General features: G+C 37.6%; 1 protein-coding gene across 1 annotated transcript in view; it reads left to right on the plus strand.

Annotated features, from left to right (window-relative positions):
- Positions 1-11341: 11341 nt before the first annotated feature.
- CPA6 (carboxypeptidase A6) overlaps positions 11342-24932 on the plus strand; it is an 85993-nt gene continuing 72402 nt past the window's right edge. The window contains exon 1 of the mRNA XM_090284895.1: positions 11342-11514. Within this exon, the coding sequence (XP_090141021.1) occupies positions 11342-11514 (173 nt within the window). The remainder of the gene's footprint in view (positions 11515-24932) is intronic.

Consider the following 24932-nt stretch of genomic DNA (forward strand, 5'->3'; position numbering starts at 1 on the left):
CACTTTGAAAAAGTTTTGGGCACTGGCTTTGGAGAAAGAGCTGGGGAAGCGGTGGACTGGATCCCAGTGCAGATTCATCCCGAGTGCTATGGGGGAAATCTCTTAAGCAGACTACTCCCCTCCAAGTGGCATCAGCGGGAGGGTGAGCAGTAGCCCCTCCTAGAGAAATTACTCAGCGCCACCCTCCATGTTGCTTAAGCCTGACTGCAGATTACAGAGCGACTAGAGCAAAAAACAACCAAAAGAGACAGACATGGGCAGTAGAACACTAGCAGGCTTGAATAGACTGCCTAGATCCAGACTGGGACATCGGGGTGTAGATCCAGAAAGAGAAGAAAGTGGGAAAAAAACAGATACTACAGAGACCAGTTCCAGGGAGATCTACTACAGGAGTTTTAATCTCCTATATATCCTTTTAACAGTCATTTTTGTCCTCACAGTTTATGCATTATATCGTTCCAATTTTAGTATATGTGCTGCCGAAGCGAGCACAGTTTATGCATTATAAATAACTAGTCTTTATATTATAGTTTATTTCAAATTTCATATTTTGTTCATCCCTTTTCTTAATTATACCATCTGATTTCCTCCTATTTTTGTTTTAAATGCTATATTTTCTCTCAATACAACTCACTTCCAATCTGCACTCATTATTTTTCACCTCTCCACAACATTTTCCCTATCATTAGTTACCTCACACTCTTTTTCCATCATAAAATACGCTTACTCTCTCTGTAACTTGATTAGTCAGTGCCCATTGAGTGGGAGAGGGTGGACATTTCTGCAACTTTGTTCATAGATCTTCACTATCTAGTATTTCATATTACAAATCTTATCATCCCCCTCTCCTACTGCATTTATACCTTCCTCCAGCCCTTTCCTTCTTTCATTTTAAATTTGAATTTTTCCGTCTTAGCCTGGTTTTCATTCCTCGTTCTTAGTATTCCTTCTCCCTCTATCATCTCAAAATCACTTCCTGTTCCTCCAGACATCTCTTAAGCTTCTCTGTCTTTCTTTTTCTTTCTTCCTTTCTTTCTTCCTTTCTTTCTTTCTTTCTTTCTTTCTTTCTTTCTTTCTTTCTTTCTTTCTTTCTTTGATGCTTACTTCCATCACACCTATATTAATCTTAGCTCATAGGTTATTGAAAATGCTGTGGTGAAATTTTTCTCTACTCTGGTGCCTATTTTTTTTCCCTGCTCATTCATCTACCTTATTTTGGTGTGAGTGTGTGTTCTCTCTCTCTCTCACACACACACACACTATATATATAATATACACATATGTATAGTATATATACTATATATATAGTACAACTTCTGTTTAAACCTAATACTACATGTGTCCCCTCTATTAATTCATTCTGTCTTATTCCCTCCCCTTATAAATATATGATATAAATTTTACTTTCTCTCATTTCCTTGTCTCTACCCCATACTATTATAGCTCCTTCCCCTTCCCTCTCAAAAATCACCTTCCTTTCAGTTAGTCCACTCTTATTTGTTCTTCCTTTCCTATAATATCTTAATCTCTATACATCCTTATTAATACTGGCTCATTTGCAGTTCATATGGTGATTGAGGGTAGGGGATATCTTTGTGAGTATGGAATTCTTGCCTGGACTTGTGGCTTTATTTTAGCAGCAGTTCAACCACTGTCTACAAGACAAGATGGATGGAGTGACTCACAGTCAGCTAATTGGAGGGAAGGACCCACCAAAGAGCAATACAACAACAACAAAAACCAAAGTACTACCAGAGAATCCAAATAAAAGGCATAAAGGGCATCCCAAGAGCATCAAGTTGAGGAGATCAAGGAGCCTGCACCACTGAATCTCACAGGATTTCTACCACAGAAAGTCACACCACAAGGCAGGAAACAAAAGCAGATCAATCTAAGAATCAGAAACAAACAAGAGGAGCCACCTAAAATGGGGAGATAAAGAAACAACACTCCATCGAAAGGAAAGGAGGAATTCCCAGATGGAGAGATAGATGAAATAGAGGCAAGGAAACTATCAGACATGGAATTCAAAACAATGGTATTGAGGAGGCTCAATGAACTCAAATTCAGAGAAAACTACAATGAACTCCAGGGGAACTACAAAGAACTCCAGGAAAACTATAGAGAACTCCAGGAAAACTACAGAGAACTCCAGGGAAGCTACAAGGAACTTACTGAGAACTACACCAGCATGAAAAGGGACATAGAAACTATCAATAAGAGCCAGGAAAAAATGAAGAATACAATTTCTGAACTGAAGAACACATAGAAGCAATCAAAAGCAGGCTAAATGAAGCAGAGGGTGGATCAGTGAGCTAGAGGACAACGTAGAAAAAAATTTCCAGACAGTACAACAAGATGAAAAAATATTGAAAAAAATGAAGAGGGTTTAAGAGAGCAGCAGGGCAACATGAAGCATAATAATATCCATATCATAGGAATACCAGAAGGAGAAGAAGAGGAACGAGGAATAGAAAAGCTGATAGGAGAGGTAATGACAGAAAATTTTCCCAACCTGATGAGAGAAAAAGTTATGCAAGTTCAAGAAGCACAGAGAGTCTCAATGAAGAGGAACCCCCAAAAACCCACTCCAAGGCACATCATAATTAAAATGGCAACTTTCAAAGACAAAGAGAGAATCCTAAAAGCAGCAAGAGAAAAACAGCAAGTAACATACAAGGGAGCCCCAATAAGGCTATCTACCGATTTCTCAACAGAAACACTACAAGCCAGAAGAGAATGGTCAAAAATATTTCAAGCAATAAAAAACAAAGGCCTAAAACCAAGAATACTCTAACAGCAAGGCTCTCATTCAAAATGGAAGGTGAAATAAGGAGTTTCCCAGACAAAGGAAGACTAAAAATAATACATCTCCACCAAACCAGCATTGCAAGAGATGCTAAAGGGAATGCTTTAAGAAAAAGAAGAAAAAGAGAAAGGAAGAGGAACACAGGTACAAATGGAAATGAATAAGTACATGTCAATAATAATCTTAAATGTAAATGGATTAAATGCTCCAATCAAAAGACAGAGTTGCAGAATGGCCATGAAAACATGACCCACATATATGCTGTCTACAAGAGACACACCTCAAAACAAAAGATCTACACAGACTGAAAGTGAAGGGATGGAAAAAATACTTCAAGCAAATGGACATGAAAAAAAGGCTGGAGTAGCAATACTTATATCAGACAAAATAGATTTCACAACAAAAGCCATAAAAAGAATCAAAGAAGGACATTTTGTAATATTTAAGGGAAAAATCCATCAAGAAGATATAACCCTTGTAAACATATATGTACCCAACATAGGAGCACCCAAATATATAAGGAAAATATGGGAAGACTACAAGAAGAATATTGACAGCAACACACTCATAGTAGGGGACTTTAACATGCCACTGTCAACAATGGACAGATCTTCAAAACAAAGAAACACCAGGATATTGAGGCATTGAACACACTCTAGATCAAATGGACTTCGTTGATATATATATAGAATCTTTCACCCCCAAAAAGCAAAATATACATTCTTTTCAAGTACACATGGAACAATTTCAAAGATAGACCACATGGTAGGACACAAAACAAGTCCAAACAAATTCAAAAAAACTGAAATTATATCAAGCATCTTCTCAGATCACAATGGCTTGAAACTAGAAATCAACCCCAAGGAAAAAACTCAGACATTCAAACTCATGGACAATGAATAACATGCTATTAAACAATGAATGGATTAACAATGACATCAAGGAAAAAATCAAAAAGTTTCTGGAAACAACTGATAATTAATACACAACAGCCCAAAACCTATGGGACACCATAAAAGCAGTCCTAAGAGGAAAGTTCATAGCAATACAGGCCTATCTAAAAAGGATAGAAGAATATCAAATAAAAAATCTAACCCTACACCTACAAGAACTAGAAGAACAACAACAAAGCCCAGAGCAAGTAGAAGGAAGGAAATCATCAAGATCAGAGTGGAATTAGGTGACATAGAGACTAAACAAACAATTCAAAAGATTAATAAAACCATGAATTGGTACTTTGAAAAGATAAACAGAATTGACAAACCTTTAACCAGGCTCATCAAGAAAAAGAGAGGACCCAAATAAATGGTATCAGAAATGCAAGAGGAGAAATCACAACCAATACCACTGAAATATAAAGGACTGTAAGAAATTACTATAAACAACTGTATGACAAGAAAGTTGACAACCTAGAGAAATGGACAAAATTCTGGAAACACATAATCTTCCGAAACCAAATCAAGAAGAAGCAGAAAGCCTGACTAGACTGATAACAACTAGTGAAATTGAGCAGTAATAAAGAAACTCCTGGCACACAAAAGCCCTAGACAAGATGGCTTCACAGGTGAATTTTACAAAACATTTAGGAAAGAACTAACTCCTATCCTTCTCAAACTATTCCAAAAAACCCAAGAAGAGGGAAGACTCCCAAACTCTTTCTATGAGGCCAGTATTACCCTAATTCCAAAACCAGGTCAAAAACAACAAAGAAGGAAAATTACAGGCCAATATCACTGATGAACATAGATGCTAAAATCCTCAACAAAATATTGGAAAGCAGGATCAAGCAACATATTAAAAAGATCAAACACCACAATCAGGTGGGATTCATCCCAGGAAAGCAAGGATGGTTTAATATTCACAAATCAATAAATGTAATACACCATAAAAAACAAAATGAGAGACAAAAATCACGTAATCATATCAATAGATGCTGAAAAGGCATTTGATAAAGTACAACACCCATTTATGATGAAAACACTCAGTAAAATGGGAATAGAGGGAGCACACCCCAACATAATAAAGGCCATATATGAGAAACCTGAAGCCAACATTATACTCAAAGGGCTAATACTGAAAGCATTTCCCCTAAGATCAGGAACAAGACAAAGATGTCCATTCTATCCATTCCTATTCAGCATAGTGTTGGAAGTTCTAGCCACAACAATCAGACAAGAAAAAGAAATAAAAGACATCCAAATTGGAAAAGAGGACGTAAAACTGTCATCATTTGCAGATGACATGATAGTGTACATAGAAAACCCTATAGATTCCATAAAAAAAAGTATTCAACATAATAAGTGAATTTGGCAAAATAGCAGGATACAAAGTCAACATTCAGAAATTGAAGGCATTTCTGTACACCAAGAATAAAATATCAGAGACAGAAACTAGGAAAATAATTCAATTTACTATAGCAACAAGAAAAATAAAGTACCTAGGAATAAACTTAACCAAGGAGGTAAAAAACCTGTACTCGGAAAACTACAGAACACTGAAGAAAGAAATTAAGAAAGCTACAAATAAATAGGAGCATATACCATGTTCATGGATGGAAAGAATCAACATCATTAAAATGTCCATACAACCTAAAGCAATTTGTAGATTCAATGCAATCCCTATTAAAATACCAGTGACATATTTCACAGACCTAGAACATATACTTCAAAAATTTATATATAACCAAAAAAGAGCCTGAGTAGCCACAGCAATCTTGAGGAAGACCATGGTAGGAGGAATCCCAATACCTGTATCAAACTATACTACAAAGCTACTGTAATCAAAATGGCCTGGTACTGGCATAGAACAGACATATAGATCAATAGAACAGAATAGAGAGCCCAGAAGTAAACCCAGATCTATATGGTCAATTAGTATTTGACAAAGGGGGAAGGAATATAAAATGGAGTGAAAAGAGCCTCTTCAACAAATGGTGCTGGGAGAACTGGACAGGGACATGCAAAAAAATGAAACTAGACCACCAACTTACACCATACACCAAAATAAACTCAATATGGATCAAAGTCTTAAATGTAAGCTGTGACATCGTAAATATCCTAGAGGAAAACATAGGCAGGAAAATTTCAGATATCCCACATAGCAATATTTCCACTGGTATATCGCCTAAGGCAAGGGAAATAAAGGAAAGAATAAACCAAAGGGACTACATCAAACTAAAGAGTTTCTGCTCAGCAAAAGAAAACATCAGCAAGATGAAAAGGGAGCCAAATGTATGGGAAAACATATTTGTCAATGATACCTCAGACAAGGGATTGATCTCCAAAATACAGGGTGTCCCCAAAAAATGTATACACACTTTAAATAATTATAAAGTTGGTGTTCATTAAAATACATTTCATTTTCAAAATGTAATAGAATCTACAGACATTATTTAATTGTTTTGTCAACACCTGTTTTCAAACTGACATCTGTTCTGGTCCAGACACTGCTGACAACGTGAAGCAATGGAATTGCAAACATAACAAAACATTTCATTTGGTATTTGTGTGCATTTTCTTTCAATGGCTGCTCTCAATTCAGCAACTGTTGTAGGTTTCATAGTGTAGACTTTGTCTTTTAAGTATCCCCATAAAAAAAAATGTCTAGTGTGAAGTCTGGTAAATGCGCGGGGTATTCTATGAAATTCCTTTGTCCAGTCCACCTGTTTGACAAGATTTCATCAAGGTAGGATCTAACATCATGATGGTAGTGTGCGGGTGCACCATCTTGCTGTTTCGTGATGTTTGCGATTACATTGCTTTGCGCTGTCAGCAGTGCCTGGACCAGAATGGACGCCAGTTTGAAAACAGGCATTGACAAAAAAATTAAACAATGTCTGTAGATTCTATTACATTTTGAAAATGAAATGTATTTTAATAAACACCGATTTTATAATTATTTAAAGTGTATATACACTTTGGGGGGACACCCTGTATATAAAGAACTTATACAAGTCAACACCAAGAAAACAAACAACCCAATTAAAAAATGGGCAAAGGACCTGAACAAACACTTCTCCGAAGAGAACATACAGAAGGTTCATAGACACATGAAAGAATGCTCAACATCACTAACCATCAGAGAGATGCAAATAAAAACCACAATGAGATACCACTTTACACCAGTCAGAATGGCCATCATCAACAAATCAACAAACAACAAGTGCTGGCGAGGATGTGGAGAAACGGGAACCCTACTGCACTGTTGGTGGGAATGCAGACTGGTGCAGCCACTATGGAAAACAGTATGGAACTACCTCAAAAAACTAAAAATGAAACTGCCTTTTGAACCAGTGATTCCATTGTTAGTATTATACCCAAAGAATCCTGAAACACCAATTCAAAAGAACCTATGCACCCCTATGTTCATAGCAGCACTTTTACAATAGCCAAGTGCTATAAACAGTCTAAGTGTCCATGTGTAGAAGAGTGGATCAAAAAACTGAAACATTTACACAATGGAGTACTATGCAGCAGAAAGAAAGAAGGAACTCCTGCCATTTGCAACAACATGGAGGGAACTAGAGAGAATTATGCTTAGTGAAATAAACCAGACAATGAAAGACAAACACCATATGATATCACCTAATACAGGAAACTAAGGAACAACACAAATGAGCAAAACTGAACCAGAGGCATGTAAACAAGGAAATGACTAACATAGACCAGGGTGGAGGTGGGAGGGAGAGAAAGGGGGTAAGAAGGGGTATGGTCTAGTCAAGGAATTAGTATAAATGACCCATGGACATGGACAATGTGGTGGGCATTGACTGTAGGAGAAGGGGTGGGCAGGGTTGGGGGGAGCAATGGGGTAAGAAGTGGGACAACTGTAATAGAAAAACAATAAATAAATCAAAAAAGAGAGAGCGTGTGTGGACAGAAGAGATGACATTTGGGCCAAATGTAAGGGCAAATAAGATTTTATTCTTTGATTTAACAAATCTTTACTGAGCCCATACTATCACAGTCACTCTGTCAGACTGAGAGTTTAATAAATAGTTCAATAGACGTCACTGAGCAATAAATCAGAGGCAGATTTACTAAGTGGAAGCTTCAGGCTTCCTTACTTGCCTGGAATCCTTCCAACACCCTGTCTCTATGTTGTAATTATGCAAAATTATGAGAATATATGTGTGTACTCTTTTTCTTACATTAGACCCCAAGGCTGTAAAAGCCTCAGGTCCCCTCTAAACCTGGATCTGCCTCACACTTGCTAAATTTAGGGGTATGAGGGAGATTATAAGGAAGCAAGCAGGATGTTACAGTAATGAAAATGATATGATCATGCTCCAAACAAGTGGCAGGGGTAGGTTTCAAGCCAGGTCATCTGATTGCAGAAAGCAGCCTCCAAGATTCCACATAGTGGTTGGAATAGCACAGTGTAATGGTTAGAAGCATGGACTCTATGAAGATGGGGGTTTGTAATAGCACCTATTTCTTAGGGTGCATGTGGGAGTGACTGGAGTGAAATAGATAGAGCAGGATGACAGCTAAGGGTGGCAGACGGTTAGGGGGTGGAGAAATTGAGAAAAAAGAAAAAAGACTCATGGACATAGCCAACAGTGTGGTCATTGCAGGGGTGGGGGCATAAATAAGGGGACTGAATGGTAATGAAAAAAATACAATAAAAATTTTAAAATACAGAAAAGAAAAAGAAACACATATATGCCAGGGCAGAGTGATGAGTCTCTTGGTGTGACTAAACTATACATGACTGACAAGGTGCATTATCAGAGGCCTTGGATGTGCTGCCAAGGGGTTTGGACTTTATCCTCTGCTCAGTAGATAACATTAGAGGATTTTCTGTAGGTGCCTGCCTGCATTTAACAACGGTAACTGTACCAACTGTACAAGGCAACAGATTGGTGAAGAGAGACTGAAGCCAGGCATGTAGATCAGCAGTATAATGAAATGGACCAGCAGGGAAATGTTGAAGGTGTAGATTCAGGCAAGGGGAGTGAATTTGAGGGACAATTCGGAGAGAGAATCTACCTCAGGATCAGTTGGAAGATAGGCCAAATAAAGACATTAAGAGTGACTTTTAGATTTATAGTTTGGGTGTCTTGTGTGCATTATAATGTGGATAATACACCTTGCAACTCAAAGAAAACTATGGGAGAAGCTGTGGGTTTTATGGAGAAAATAATGAGCTCTATTTTCAATATGTTGCATTTTTCTACATTATGCTTCCATCATTCTGAATATATTTATAATTCTAATTACTTTTTGATAAGAGCTACACATTTGAAAGAAAAATCACTTATACATAGACCAGTGCTTTATAATTATATATTATTATTATTATAAAATTTGTTGTATTCCAAAGCCATTAATTAAATCACCATTTCTAAAGAACAAGAAATGGGATTTAAGTATATAGACAAAAGTCTGCCTCACTGATAAAATATGAATCAAGCAGGCTTTAAAATAATTTAGCACCATCTCTGATGACTAGAAAAATGGTTCTACAGTCTCTGCAAACAGTTTCTAGGATGAAAAGGTCAAAAGACTCTCCTTTTATAGTATCACTAAATGGAAGATGGCAGAGCAGGTAAGGAGAGGAAGTAAGAGTAAGCTCTGCTGGGATCCAGGTGGAGGTTGGGGGTTAATGGAAGAAAGTTTAAAGTTGCTAGTCAGAGAAATACATGAGAAAGAGAATGAATTATATATGCAATCCACATCAAAGAACGCTAAACAGATTTTGTGTCCTGATATAATTATCTCTCTCGGCAGCCGTCCGTCTCGAGAGACGATGGTGTAGCTTCTTAAGAGTCTATCTGCACCGCCGAGAATGGTTGTGCAGTCCAACTCGGGAGTGACACGGTATCTGTCTCCTCCCGTGTTGAATAGACATCTTGCGATGACGCTGGAGTGTCCTCTCCAGTGAAGCTGAAGCTACAGAGCCTGGCCAGGGTGATATGGAGGGTCTGCTGTTGCCCATGCAGCAGACCCCCCCCTCTCTTCGCAGCTGAAGGATCCAAGGGAAAGACGGAGTCAATACAGCTTGGCTTCAGGTGCGCCGCAGGAGTTGCCGGTGTTGACTACAACGTCAAACCGCCTTAGGGACTCCGGCTCTGGATTTTCTGTCGGGGTTTACTCCCTTAGCCTTTCCCCTGAAGAGGTATGCCACAAGGCAGCGGAGGTTTTTTGGAGTCAGAGTTTTCCTTCTCTGATGTGCCCTGACTGGAAGATCGAACCAGCGACACTTAGCTCGCAGGCTGACGCTCAATCCACTGAGCCAAACCAGCCAGGGTAAGCATAAAGTAGCATGATGTGTCAAGAAAAAGTTCATCTAAATATCCCTAAGTGATTATGCACTGAGATTACTCAGAAAGAGTGAACTTCTCGAGGATGAGGGAAATCTGTGTTTGGTGCATGAGCTTTGCAGTGTCTGTTCAACTTCATTACTTACTCATTGCTATTTAACAGGAAAGCCATGGCCAGGACACCCTGGACCTAAGCTAATGCTCCACATGCCGGGGCCAGGGCATCGCTGAACACAACAGAAGCAAGTAGCAGATGCCCTGGAGTTGCCAGAAAGACTTCAGGCCAGCTTAGCAGATATCAGAGTTCCTTTCCGTGAATTATGAATTGATACACCTGAAATTCTGACATTGCATCCTGACCACATTTCTACTCTTAGGATTAGAAATATTTCCCTCTTTTCCTGGATTTATCCCCAACCTGGTTAAAGTGAATTACCCTGGTTCTCTGAATCTTTTATGACTTCTCAAGTAAAGGTCATTTCAGATATGCATACAATCACCACCTGCTCAACTGACAAATAGTCAGGATTTTTTTTTTTTTAATAATAGGAGAGGGGGAAAAGGGGAGTTGTGTAATGGATATAGATGAAGAAGCTGTAGATCTGTTTCACAACAATGTGAATATACTTAACACTACTGAACTATACACTTAAAATGACTAAAAGCATTTAAAAAATAATAATGGAGTGAAAATTCTCATTCTTATGCATGATGCCACAAGAAACCTTCTGAGATCTTTAATGGGTACCTCAAAACTTTAGCATGCCCCCCCCCAAAAAATATACCTCTTTCTTTCCATACTTGTTTTCTGTATAAAGTTCCTGGTGTGATTCTTGGATCTTTAACTGCACATCTGTCAGAAACTGGGCAGCGATCTGCCACTGTAAGAAGCTGTGTGATTCATAAACCAAACCCCTTGATGTAGCATCAAAAACAAGGCTAAATGATTCCAAATTCAAAGTCAAACCTGCCCATTCTTCAGCATTCCTCTTCATGGCAATAAACAAAAACATAAATGATTTGAAACAGCACATAGATATAGCATTTCCATTTTGTTTTAAAATGTAGGTGTTTTTGCTATAATGCAATATATGTATTCTAGAAAATCCTTGCAATCTACATAATTATACTCTAAAAATGACAAGGTTTTTGAGAAAAACTGGATTAGTGACAGACCACTTAAACCTATGCAGCTTTATAAGCAGAATATTAACAACAAAAGCCCTAGTAAAACACTAAATTCCTAATGAATAAATATGACAGTTAAGATGAGTATGATAAATGAGTATATTGCAGTAAATAACAGCAGCTTGATGGAAATGGATGATGAAAAGGTTGAAGCCATTGAGCTTTATAGCAACACAGAGAACATTCAGAGGAATCAGGGAAAATCAAGCAAAGGCCACTTCCACGAGAGAGCAGTGGCCAAGCTGAGACAATGGTGAGAATATGAGGTGAATAGGATCATGAGTGGTCATGTATTCCTCTGGGCCTTCCTGTGCTCTAATACCCTTTGTGTTTAGTTCCTGTCACTTGGCAGTGCACTGGGGACATCATGTATGAACCAATGAAAATTCAGGATTTTGACATTACCCTGTATTACCACTGTAGACTGAATGTATCCCCCCAAAAAATTCATATTGAAATCTACTTCCCACTGTGATGGGGCCTTGGGGGGTGATTAGGTCTTGAGGGTGGGGCCCTCATGCATGGGATTAGTGACCTTATAAAAGAGACCTTAGAAAGCATCTTTGTCCCATTACCATGTGAGGACATAGTAAGAAGATGGCTGAACAGACTAAGACAAGTACCAGTCATATTGAAGCTACTTTGAATCACAGAAATGTACATTCTACCAGAACATACTGTATCTGCATTTGAACATTTTCTGAAAATTTGTATACTGGGTAGATTTGACTCAGGACAAACTGAGAATTGATTTGGCTCCTATCTCTACATGAACACCTCTATGCAAATCCATTCCTGCAGCCAAGTAGATGAATTTTCCTCTCAAACTGTACCGAGATTTGACCTTTCTCTAAGAGTCACTGGAAATGAGCAGGTGATTAAGTGTCACTGTGGGTTTCTTATGTAAAGCAAGGAAATTTTCAGTGTCTTAAAACTATAGTTAAACTTGGTGCTGTCATTAATGATTACTTGAAAGAACAGTCCCTACATGCAGAAGACTTTCATAAAGCATGGTCCTCACACCAACTACAGTTGGCCCTCTGTATCCACAGGTTTCATACCTGTGAACTTAACCAACCTTGGGTCAAAAACAGTATTCAATCCACAGGTGAATATTTGAGGATACAGAGAGCTGACTACATATTATTCTATGCCATTTTATGTAAGGGACTTGGCATCCTTGGGTTTTGGTATCTGTGGTTATCTTGGAACAAATGAATACATGAAGAACAACTGTACTTTATAATTGCCTAATGGGCTGGTTACAAAGGCAGATTCTCCTGTACCAAACCAAGACTCTTGAAATCAGGATATCTGGCAGGAGGTCCCAAGAATCTTCATTTTGTCAGGATATCTAAATGAGTCTGATGTTCTCTACAGTTCAAGAAGCTGTGATATAAAGGTTTCTCTCCAGATAATACAAATGGACATAGTAGAAAATAGTTGTCTACCAATATATTTTTCAAAGCATGTACTACTTAGAAATCTGATATATCCTTATGACAGGAACTGGAAGGAGGAAGACATTGCAGGAATAGACTTAGGCAAATGCTACCTAATACTATTAAGGGGTGTTACACCTTAGACATTGATCTTAATGTACATCTATTCCCTAACAGGGCATTCAGGTCTATGTTCTAGTCCTTAATTAATTTTGAGTTGATTTTTACGTGTTGTGCGAGATAGGAGTTCAGTTTCATTCTTGTATGTAACTGTGCAGTTTTCCCACCACAATTTGTTGAGGAAACTATCCTTTTCCAGTGTATATTTTTGGCTCCTTTGTCATAAATTAATTGACCGTATATGAATGGGTTTATTTATGGGCACTCTGTCTTGTTCCATTGATCTATGTGTCTCTTTTATGCCAATACCATACTGTTTTAATTACTATCACTTATATAATTTGAAATCAAAAAGTATTGTTCATCAGCTTTGTTATTCTCTCAACATTTCTTTGGCTATTTTGGATCTTTTGTGGTTCCATACAAATTTTAAGATTGTTTGTTCTAGTTCTGTAAAAAATGCCATTGGAAGTTTGATAGGGATTGCATTGAATTTGTACATTGCTGTGGGTTATATGGACATTTTAATGAAACTAATTCTTCCAATCTATGAGCACAGAATATCTTTCCATTCATTTTAGTCTTCTTCGATTTCTTTCTTTAATATCTTACTTTTTGGTATATAGGTTGGTTTTCCACCTCCTTAGTTACATTTATTTTTATGTATTTTATTCTTTTAGATACAATTGTAAATGGGATTGTTTTCTTAATTTCTCTTTTTGGCAGTTTGTTATTAGTGTATGAAACATAACTGATTTTTGCATATCAATTTTATATTCTGTAACTTTACTGGTGGAGTCTTTAGCATCTTCTAGATATAATATGTCATCTACAAATAGAGACAGTTTTACTTTTTTCTTTCTGGTTCTAATGCATTCTATTTCTTTTTCTTATTCTTACAAAACTATAACTTTCTAATATTGCCCAGATGTTAAGAGTCATGTAAATGAAACTATCACTTTAGAAATGAATGTTCTTGATGGCTTAAAATCTTAAACAACTGAACATTTGAAAATTCTTAATGCTTTTAAAAATTAGCAGTTATCTTTTATCTGAAAGAACCACTTGGCTGTCAGTGTATGCAATCTTTCTCATTCTTCTCCTTCTTACAGCTACAGCATTTTCTTGTCTTAGATGATCTGACTCCAACATAGAGTGATAGAGGTGAGATTGTAAGGGCAACCAGTCCTTACCTTCAGTCCCATTCAGAATGTGCACAATTACATGATTGAATTTTTTGTTCCAGTTTAACTAGAAATAGGATTAACAAAAGCATCATTTATATTACTATCTAAAGAAAATCTTACCTAAATGAAGCCCAATTTCTATTGAACCTAGAATAGGTCATATTTTAGCAAGGAACAGCACCCAGGAGGGCTAACACATTTACAAATATATGTCTAAAATATCTGATTATTTAATCCAATGTGCCCAGCCTCAAAAACTTCCATATGTGGGCTGCCCCTTTAGCCGGCCCAAGAAAACAAAACGCATCTGTCAGAATGAGGCAGACAACTATAGAAATCCCGGTGGCACAGCTCACCAGGCAACAGATGAGGAATCTGACAGATGAACAAATAAGAAACCTGTCAGAGGCTCAGTTCAGGGCCATTGTTATCAGGTGGCTTACAGAATTAACAAAAAATCTGGAAAAAGATGAGAAAGAAGTGAAAAACACTGATAACAAAAGGAACAAAACCACATACGAGACAGATGGTGAGGAAAAAAAAGCCAGAGTTCATTTCAACAAACCGGAATATGGAGAAGGAACAAGCAGTCAACCAATGCAGAGAGAGGAAATGGGAAGCAACGATGAGAGGATCAGAAACCTCTGGGACAGCTATAAAAGGCCCAACATAAGAATCATTGGTTTGCCAGAGAGCGAGGAAGATGAACTAGAACTTGAAAAATTGAGTGAAAATATAATAAAGGAGAACTTCCCAGACTTGGGGAAAGAAATAGACTTACAGATCCAGGAAGCACAGAGAATTCAAAAAAAACTGGACCCAGGGAGAACCACTCCAAGACACATTATAATCAAAATGTCAAAAATTAAAGATAAAGAGAGAATCCTAAAAGCAGCAAGAAAGAAGAAAAGAATCATGTACAAAGGGGTCCCAATTAGACTATCAGCTGACTTCTCAAGGGAGACCCTGCAGGCAAGAAGGGACTGGCAAGAAATATTCAAAGTAATGAAAATCCAAAACCTACAACCACGAATACTCTATCCAGCGAAATTGTCATTCAGAATAGAAGGACAGAGAAAGTGTTTCCAGGACAAAATAAAACTGAAAGAGTTCATTAGATCCAAACCACTGTTATATGAGATGTTAAAGGGACTGGTTTAGAAAAAGGAGGATCAAGACTATGAAATCTAAAATGAAAACTGCATCACAAGAAACAACAGAAGCTAGGGAATTGAAACAAAGGCAAACTAAACAGGCAACGAGAGTGGAAAAAGAACTATAGGTACGGGGAACATATTGGGGGGAGGTCAACAGGGAGGGGGAATGGGGAGAGGGAGGGAGATGATATAGGAATTAAGGATCATGGTAGGAGGGAATGGAATAGACAGAGAGAGGTTGAGAAGAACTATATGCACAACTAATGGACATGATCTAAAAGGGGGGGGGCAACTGGAGGGAGGGGGACCACCAAGTGGAGGGGAGCAGAGGGAAGGGAAATTGGGACAAATGTAATATTATCATCAATAAAACACGTTAAAAAAACAAAAACAAAAACTTCCATATGTGCTTATGCCTTGTGCCTATAAATGCCCATCTTTCCTCACTCATGAAATTTAGAAATAATATCAATAAAGGATGATTTTTATGATACTTATTTGATGACCACTAGGTATAGGAAAGAGGACAATAAATTATGAGTGTAATGACAGCCCAGTGGAGTCAGGAACAGCTAATGGGAACATGCATTTATTTAGAGGAATGAAAAGGGAACATAGTCATGCACAATCCCAAAGCTCATGATCTCAAAGGAATATTTAACACAAGAGTCTAAAAACTGTCCGTTAATACCAACAGAGTCTGTCCATTGTAGACTAAGCCTCCAGAGTACTGCATTCACTTCAGCCTTGTAAGGCCAGTGGGCTACGTTGGTGTGTAGCTATCATCGTTAGTCCCTCCTGGACCTTAGAGACAATCCACAGTACAGGAAAGATGAGTGGCATGTCAGCAACAACAGGGTAAAAACAGAGCCAGGGAGGGCCACATCCCTTTGGAAAGTCCTGCAGTAGAGACTCTTGGATTTAAAGTTCCAACAACAGAATGGAAGCACCAGCTTAGTCAATTAACAAGAAAAGCTACGGAAAAAAAGGTATCTAATAGGTATCCCGTACTGTGGGAAAATGAGATTACCAGAAATTTGCCATCTCTTCCAGCCTATGTCCTTCAAAATTAGAAGAGTTTCAGCAATATAGTAAAAAGTATGCCACAAAGAAATCTGTCTTCAGATATTTCAGAGAGTGCAATAGTTGCATATCTGGATTTGTTTTCTAAGGACCCAAATTCATCAATAAATTCTTGGTGCACACACCTTTGGGACAGATCTGTATGTATTGACTGGAAAATGCCCTTGATACATTGGCAAGTTAAAAAAAAAAAACCTAACAGTTCCACTTATTAAGTCATTAGGTTCAAGTAACTAAATAATGGCATACTCAAGGTATTTCCATTAAAAATTTTGAATGTCTATGTGGTATTAATTTATTCTGTCTTAATCTACATTTTCCTGATTACTAGTGAGACTGATCCTTTCTTCTCGTCAAGTTGCCATTTCTTGTTCCCAGTAAGCAGGCAGTTTCCTAACATGAATGTATAAAAGACTTGAAAGAAACAGGTGGAGATAAAAAAAAAATTTTGTAGATGGCAGAGTTGAGTAGCATTCTCTACCAGAAGTCAAACATCCTCTTGTAGAATTCAAATTACTTGAATTATGGGTCTTTTTTCCTCCCAGCTAGTTTTGTATTCATCCCAGTTTTTGTGTGTGTAAAAATTTATTAAATATATATATGTTTGTTTTTGTACAAATGGCATCATACTGTGCCTACTATTCTTTTTTACAGCTTTACTGAGATATAATTGACATACAATTTTGTATAAGGTTAAGGTATACAATTTGTTCTTTTAATATAATTATATATTAAAAAATGATTACCACCACAGCATTAACGAACACCTCCATCACATCACATAATTACTATTTCTTTTTTGTGTTCAGAACATTTAAAATCTAGTCTCTTAGCAACTTTGAAGTGTATAATAGGGTATTGTTAACTATAAGCATAACCCTATGCATTAGATACCCAGAACCCATTCCTCTTAAAATTAAAAGTTTGTACCCTTTGAGAAACATGTCCCCATTTCCTACCCAGATCCTGGTCACCACCATTCTACTCTGTTTCTATGACTTCAGCTTTTTTAGATTCCACACTTATTTGATATCGCACAAAATTTGTCCATCTCTGACTTATTTCACTGAGCATAATGCCCTCAAGGTTAATCCATGTTGTCAAAAATGGCAGGATTTTCTTCTTTCTTGTGGCTGAATAACATCTATTTTATATACTACCCAGCACCCCTCACTCCCTCAGGCAATCCCCCCACCATTGTTCATGTCCATGGGTCTTGCATATAAGTTTGTCTTTTTATGTTTTCTATTTTTTTAACTTCTCATTTTGTTCATCTAATGTTTTCCTGAAATTATTAAATTGTTTACTTGTGTTCCTTTGTAGTTCTCTGAGCATCTTTAAAATAATTATTTTCAATTCTTTGTTGGGAAATTCCTGGATCTACATTTCCTTAGGGCTAGTTATTGGAGTTTTACTTTATTTCTTTGGTAGAATCATGTTTCTCTAATTCTTTGTCATCCCTGTAAGCATAGGTGTCTGCACATTTGAAGAAGCAGCCACTTTTTCCTGACTTTATGGACCGACTTCAGTAAGGGAAGATTTTTACTTGCAGGTGGAAGCATGCTATGGCATGCTGTGAACTTGGGTCTAGTAGTGCAGGGCACCAAGTACACAGGTAGGTTGTGGCACCAAGTCCAGGAGGGCATTATGGCTCTACATTTCAGGCCACTAGGGTCCACACCATCAGTAACAGTGTGGTCCACAGTGGCTACAAGGGCTGTTGGAGTTTTCAGCAATGCCTTCAGGATCAATGGCCAGAGATCAGGGCAGGCACCAGTGGTAGCCAGAGCTGGTAGGATGCACACACTCAGCTGTGGTGGCCAGGTACAGGTGCCTGTGTAGTAGCAGGGGCTACATGCAGATCACTCGTAGTGGTGAGGGCCAGGACAGGCAGAAAGGGCCTAGGCCAACTATGGGCTCTCTGGCAGCTGCAGGGACCCTGGCTGTCAGCGTGCTCTCCCATGACTGTGCAATCTCCCTCTGGGCATGTGCCTAGCAGTGGAGGCCAGCAGCAGGACTTGGGCCAGGATGTGCAGAGGTGCGGCTAGAGAGGCTAACTACAGGTGAGTATGGTAGTGCAGATTATTGATAGAAGACAGAGCCTGATCGTGGCCACAAGCAGCTGCAGAGGCCCTGGTTGTGAGCATGCTCTCCCATGCCTACACAATCTCCCCCAAGGTGTTCACACTACAGTAGAGGCTGGTGATGGGTGTCAGGTTAGTGGCATGCAGCAAGAGGTGCAGCCATAAGCACATACACAACAGTATGGATCAGTCATAGGCTGGTATCTGGCACTTGCTGTGGGTGCAGTTTCCAAGCTCCAGTGGGAGGATGGGAGACAGGGAGGAACTCAGGCAGCTGTTATCAATAAGTGTGACCCTGTGGGGCAAAAGCTGGTGAAGTCTGCAGGATGTATGTGGTGGTTCCTTCTCCAGCAGTGAAAGCTGCTGGGTTTATCTGTATAACAGTTCACTGTGAGCCCTCTTGCTCCCACTGCACGGCTACAATGGGTAGCCCCCGCTTTTCTTCCTTGTTCATACCATCTCTATGCAGCTCAGCTTTGTTGGTCTGAGACGAAACTGAAGCAGAACCATAGTGCAGGACCACAAAGGACTGCAGAAGCTGGTCACTCACCCAACTCTTCCTCTCCTGGTAAGGGGAACTCTTTGATCTGGGAAGTTCCCTCCTGGTGCTTAACAAGGGGAAATGGGATGATGCTGGCAACATGGAGCCATCTTCCTTCTCTTTTTGTGCAGTTATTCTCATGGATTTTGTTCCACTGTGTTACTAAACTTTCTTAAGTGAACTCCAGGGTTCTCCCACATCTGTTTTTGTTCATGGGTATCTGTCTGATTGCTGATCTTTGTTGGAGGACAAAGGCTGAGGTCACCTATGTCACCATTTTGGTGATGTCACCTATTCCTATTATTCTATAATCTGCTTTTTCACTTAATGTTATTTTTTTGAAGATATTTCAAGGCCAATAAATACACATTTACATTGATATGTGTGTATATACATGGGGTATGTCTGAAAAAATTCCAGCCATTGTTAATAAATCAAGAACGGTTTGCACAACATCGATGTAACCTAGCAGCCAAGGAGAGTGGACTGAAACTCACATGCATGAGCAATGATAACTTCACTGTACTAGTCAGTGGGGATGGCAGACACCATTGAGCCACTATGTGGCTCTCACGTTCAAATGACTAAGTGAGTAGACCAATGGATCTGCATCAAATTTTGCATTAAGTTTGAACATTCCTCCAGAGAAACTATTCACATGATTTGGAAGGCCACAGCTATGGGCAACTGGTGATTGGCAACTTCATCATGACAATGTGCCTGCTCATACATCTCATCTCATGCAGAGTTTTTTTTGGCAAAACATCACATTACTATGGTGACTTGTCCCTGCTACAGCCCAGATATGGTGCCCTGTCACTTCTGTCTTTTACCAAAACTAAAATCACCTTTGAAGGAGAAAATATTTCAGACCATCGATGAGATTCTGGAAAATACAATGGGTTAACTGATGGTGATGTGGAAAAGTGAGTGAGGTCCCAAGGTGCCTACTTTAAAGGGGACTGAAGTGTCGTTATCTTATGTACAATGTTTCTTGTATCTTCTATCTTCTTCAATAAATGTCTCTTTTTCATAGTACATAGCTGTATACTTTCTGGACAGCCCTTCATATTTATGTTGATATATCCCTAAATGCCACTAACCTTTCAGTATTCATGGTTTGCCTGAATTGGTTTTCTGGACCTCTGTGCAGATAGTTGTTTATGAATAACAGTTCTGTTTCTTAACTTCTGATTCTTAAAAAAAAATTTTTTTTTTTTTGCTTTGGCAATGACCTTCAGTATAAGCTATGGAACTGGTATTACAGCACATTTACTGTATTTTTTGCTCCACAAGGTGCACTTTTTTTCCCCAAAAAGTTGGGGGAAAATGTCTGTGCACCTTGTGGAGCAAATATTGAGTCACAGACTGTGATGTGTATTACCTGATCTGTCAGCGATGGCGACAGCTGTTAGAAGAGGAAGTGGTGGGCCCATGCAAAACCCCTGGGGACGCTTAAATGTCCCACTTTACTGCTGAATCTCAGGGTGCCTGGTCAGTATGAAGATAGCAAAGAAAGTGATATCAGTGATTGTGAGCAAATGAGCTTCATAAATTCTGACACTAGCCATGATGAGTTCTTGGGGCTCCCAGAAAACTAGAAGAGTACTTGAACCTTGAAGTCTCTCCTCATTTGTTAATGACAGTGATGATGGTTCTAATTACTGCTGTTGACTGCTATTCACTTTACATGGTTGAAATATTATTCTGTTATATTTTATTAAATACTTTAGTAAACATTTGGTTCAGAATTTTTTTTTCTTATTTTCCTCCTCTAAACCTAGGTGCATCTTATGGTCAGATGTGTATTATAATGTGAAAAATACGGTACTTTGTATCTAACTTTAACATGAATGCCTCTAATACCAGTACTGCATATAAATGTTTGCAGAAGATTTTTAGTAAATACCTTTTAATAGATTAAGGAAATATACTTTTTATTACTAATTTCTACAGATATCATGATTAAATAGATGTAAATTTTCCAAAAGTTATTTTTCTGAGTATACTGATATGATCATATTGTTTCTTTTCTTTAGTACATTACTATTAATATGACAAAATCCATTCATAGGTTTTTAATGTTATATTACAATTGCATTCAGTCATGATTTTAGTATTTTTTATATTTAGTTTGCTAACATACATTTTTAAGATTTGCACCTGTGTTTATAAGTAAGATCGGCTTATAATTTTTTTCTTCATGCTATCCTTGCCTGGTTTTTCTTATCAGAATTCATACTAGCCTTATGGAATGGTTTTAGAAGCATTTATTTTTTCTGTAAACTCTGAAAGAGTTAAAATAAGATTGAGATAATATTATATATTGCACATGTGTTAGAGCTTCCCTGAGCCTGCTGTTGTTTTATCTTGTTATATAGGGTTTGCACGTAGCAGTTGGGAAGAATATAAATTTTTAACTACTAAGTCAACTTGTTAATTGATAATAACTCCAGATTTTTATTTATTCTTAAGATAATTTTAAGTTATATTTTGGTAAATTATGTTTTCCTATGAAATTTTTCAATTTTTGTTTTCAAATGTATTGGCTTAAGATCATTTATAGTACCCACTTTTTGTTAATTTGATAAATCTTGAGTTTACATCATTCTCATTGCTAGTATTATTTGAGTCTTCATTTCTCTGTTCTTAAGCAGATTTGCTAATACTTTTTCTACTTTAATTGTTTCAAAGACCAACTTTTGTGTTTTGCTGATCCTCACTATTACCTTTGTCTTCATTTCAATTTATCCTCTTAGCTATATTATACCCTATCATCTACCTTTTTGTAGTTTATACTATTCTTTTTCTAACTTCTTGATTTAGACATATGACTCATCAATTTCTTTATTCTTTTGTAACATGAGTATTTAAGGTCATAAATTTCTCTATTAGAAAGTTGTATTGTATTTAGTTTTGATTTGGTTCTAATTTCACCTGTATCTTTTTTAACCCACAAGTTATTTAAAGTGTGTTTTTAAATTTCTAAATGTAGATAGTATCTATCACTGATTTTTGAATTTAATTATGCTATAATCAGAGAACATTTGTTTGACATCCTCTTTCTGACATTTGTTGAGACTTGTTTTGTAGTTTGATATTGAGTCAATTTTCAAGAAATTCTATGTGTTCTCAGGAAGGAAGTATGATCTTTGTTACTGAGATATATCTAAAGATTTATAATTTACAATCCTTATGATATTATCGATATTTCGTACATACTTTTGGATGCACTTAGATTAATAATACTTATGCGTTCTGGTAAATTGAACATTTTATCAATATATTTTAAAAAGCAGCCAGGTGGTATGTAGATGTTCACTTAATATACCTGTTTTCCATCCAACCACAGTCTCTTAAAATGCCCTATATTACCACTTCTAAGCCTCTCTGATTCACTTTCTCCAGAAAACATACTGGGTTGGCCAAAAAGTTTGGATTTTTCTTTAGGATGGCTCTAATAGTGCTTAGTTGTCTTTAACTTCATTCAATATAATTTTGTTAGATTGTATTGTGACAGCTATCATATCTGCATGCATTTTTTTAAGTTATCAAAATTGGTGAATTTTTGTGTAGCCAACAGAAAATAAGAGTAAATATAGAGCAGGACCATCCTCTCCCGTGCTTCTGTGTTATTTGGGGCAGCTGGGAGGCAGGCCATCTGTTACCAAGTTGAAAGAACACCTCAGGTGTCTTTCCTTATCTACATATGGAACTCACCCTGAAGCTGTTGAAGGACACTGATCACCATTCCAGTGACACCTAAATAAGATGTATAAACAGCCTTGGGCCTAAAAGACAGGTGAGTGCTTTATGGAGGCTGGACCAGGCCAGTAAATGAGCATAGGACTAAAACCAGAAGAGCCATGAAATTAGAGCCACACTGTATTATGATTATTTTTGAATTGCAAAAAAAATTTTGAATTTTGATTTATTTAATGAATGTCTCCTAGTCACCATGTACTGTTTTAAGCACTGTATATGTATTAATTTAAGTCTATCAATCTATGAAAAATTTACTATTCACAATCCCATTTTGTAAATGAGGAAACTGAAGTGCAGAGAACTAAAGTAAATTGCCCAAAGTCACAGAACTAATAAGTGTCAGAGCTAGGATTCAAACTCAGCCTGTCTGGTTCTAGAATTCAAGTTCTTAAGCACTGCATTTTCTATAATCTCTATAATCCTGTAATAATAATAATAATAACAACAACAACACACCAATAACCACTAACATTATCAAATACTAATTAACCAAGAATTAGCATCTTCATTTTACTGAGGCCCAGAACGGTTAAGGAACTTGCCCTACATCACACAGATGCTAATTGGGGCACCTTGAATCCTAGGCATTCAGACTTCCGAGTTCAGGAAGTTAACCACTACATTAGAGTGGCTTCAAATCCAGCCTTTGTGCTAGACCACAGTCCAGCTTTGTTCATATTCATGGCTTATGTATTGCTTTACCATCCTCCTTAAAGCCAGTTATAGGTTTTAATCTCTGAACAAGAGGAAAGTCTCACCATATCCTTCATCTTAGCTAGAAACATGTAAAATATAACTTTATCTTTACTGCTTCCAGCTTTTCTTTTTTTATCCTTTCCAAAAATAATAACAACAGATAGGTAATATTTGTTTGGCTTTCACTGTGTGCCAGACTCTCTGCTATATGGTATACTTCTGTTATTGCAGTTAATCCTACAGAAAAGCCTGCAGGTAGATTTTTTATTTTCACAGGACAGATGAGGAAACTGAGGCTCAGAAATGTCACAGAGCCAATGCTGCCAGAGCTAGCATTCTAGCTGAGGGTCATTGCGTTCCAATATCCATATTCTTGACCTTTATACTGAACTGCCTCTGCCTCTTAAATAGATCTGACTAAATGTGGCAGATAATCATAAAAAAGGACCACATGGGAGCAACCACCCAATTCCAAGAATGGAAGGATCTGCAAAGGAACATTCTTTCCTTGGATTTAAATGACTGTTTGCAGCAGAGACCTGCAATGGTTGGCAAATGACCTTAGACCATCCTGACAAGGTTGATGATACTTTGTTGTCATCATAATCCAAGGTCACCCAACATTCACATGGGGAAGCTATTTTCTTTTGCAGGGCGAGGATTCTTATTTTAGCATGTAAAATAAGAAAATAACCCTTACAGACTCATCTTCAGAGTGGTTATTCATATAATTTTAGGTTCCTGTAGCTCTTTATCCTATGAGTATGGCAGTATTTCCTCCTCTCCATTGGCATTAAGGGATGGTAGCAAACATTAATATCAAAAAAAAAATGTCTGTAGAATAAACTGATGATTGCCAGATGGGAGGGGTTTTGAGTGGGAAGGGATAAAGAAGTTCAAATAGTCATAAAGAACAGTCACAGGGATGTAAAGTACAGCATAGAGAATATAGTCAATAATTTTGTAACAACTATGTATGGTGTCACATGGGTACTAGACTTATTGGGATGACCACTTCGTAAGTTACATAAATGTCTAATCGCTATGTTGTACACCTAAAACTAATATAATACTGAATGTCAACTGTAATTAATTTTTTTAATTAGTGATAAAAGAATTTAAAAAACAACACAATCAGAAAAAAAAGTCTGGCAAGTCCCAAAGGTGATTAAAGGATTAGAAAATCTAACATATAAAGAAAAATGAAAGATATCAACATATTTTATGTCATAAAGGCCAGAAATCAGCTCACTGAAGAAGGGAACAAGAAAAAAATGAAATTGTGCTGCAATGTAAGAGATTAAGACAAATGTCTGCTCCCTTGTTAGTGTGGATATAAGTTAAATTAATGTTATCAACTCTCCTATTTTGGAGACTAAAAAGATGTGGTTTTGATGCATCTATTGGGGAGTTTGTTTGAATCCTAGATGTACCCTTGCCCAAGGGCTGACAGATGGAGCAAATGATCTCTCAGCATCCCTTCCAGCCCCACAATTCTGTTTTTCTAGTATTGTTGGACAGAATGTTAGCAGGTCAGATTTGCCTTTGCAAGTTAGTGGAGGAGTCAGCTGCTTGAAAGAAAACAGGTAGACTCTT

Source organism: Furipterus horrens, unplaced genomic scaffold (genome assembly GCF_987537825.1).
Source record: "Furipterus horrens unplaced genomic scaffold, mFurHor1.1.pri manual_scaffold_7, whole genome shotgun sequence".
Lineage (NCBI taxonomy): Eukaryota > Metazoa > Chordata > Mammalia > Chiroptera > Furipteridae > Furipterus > Furipterus horrens.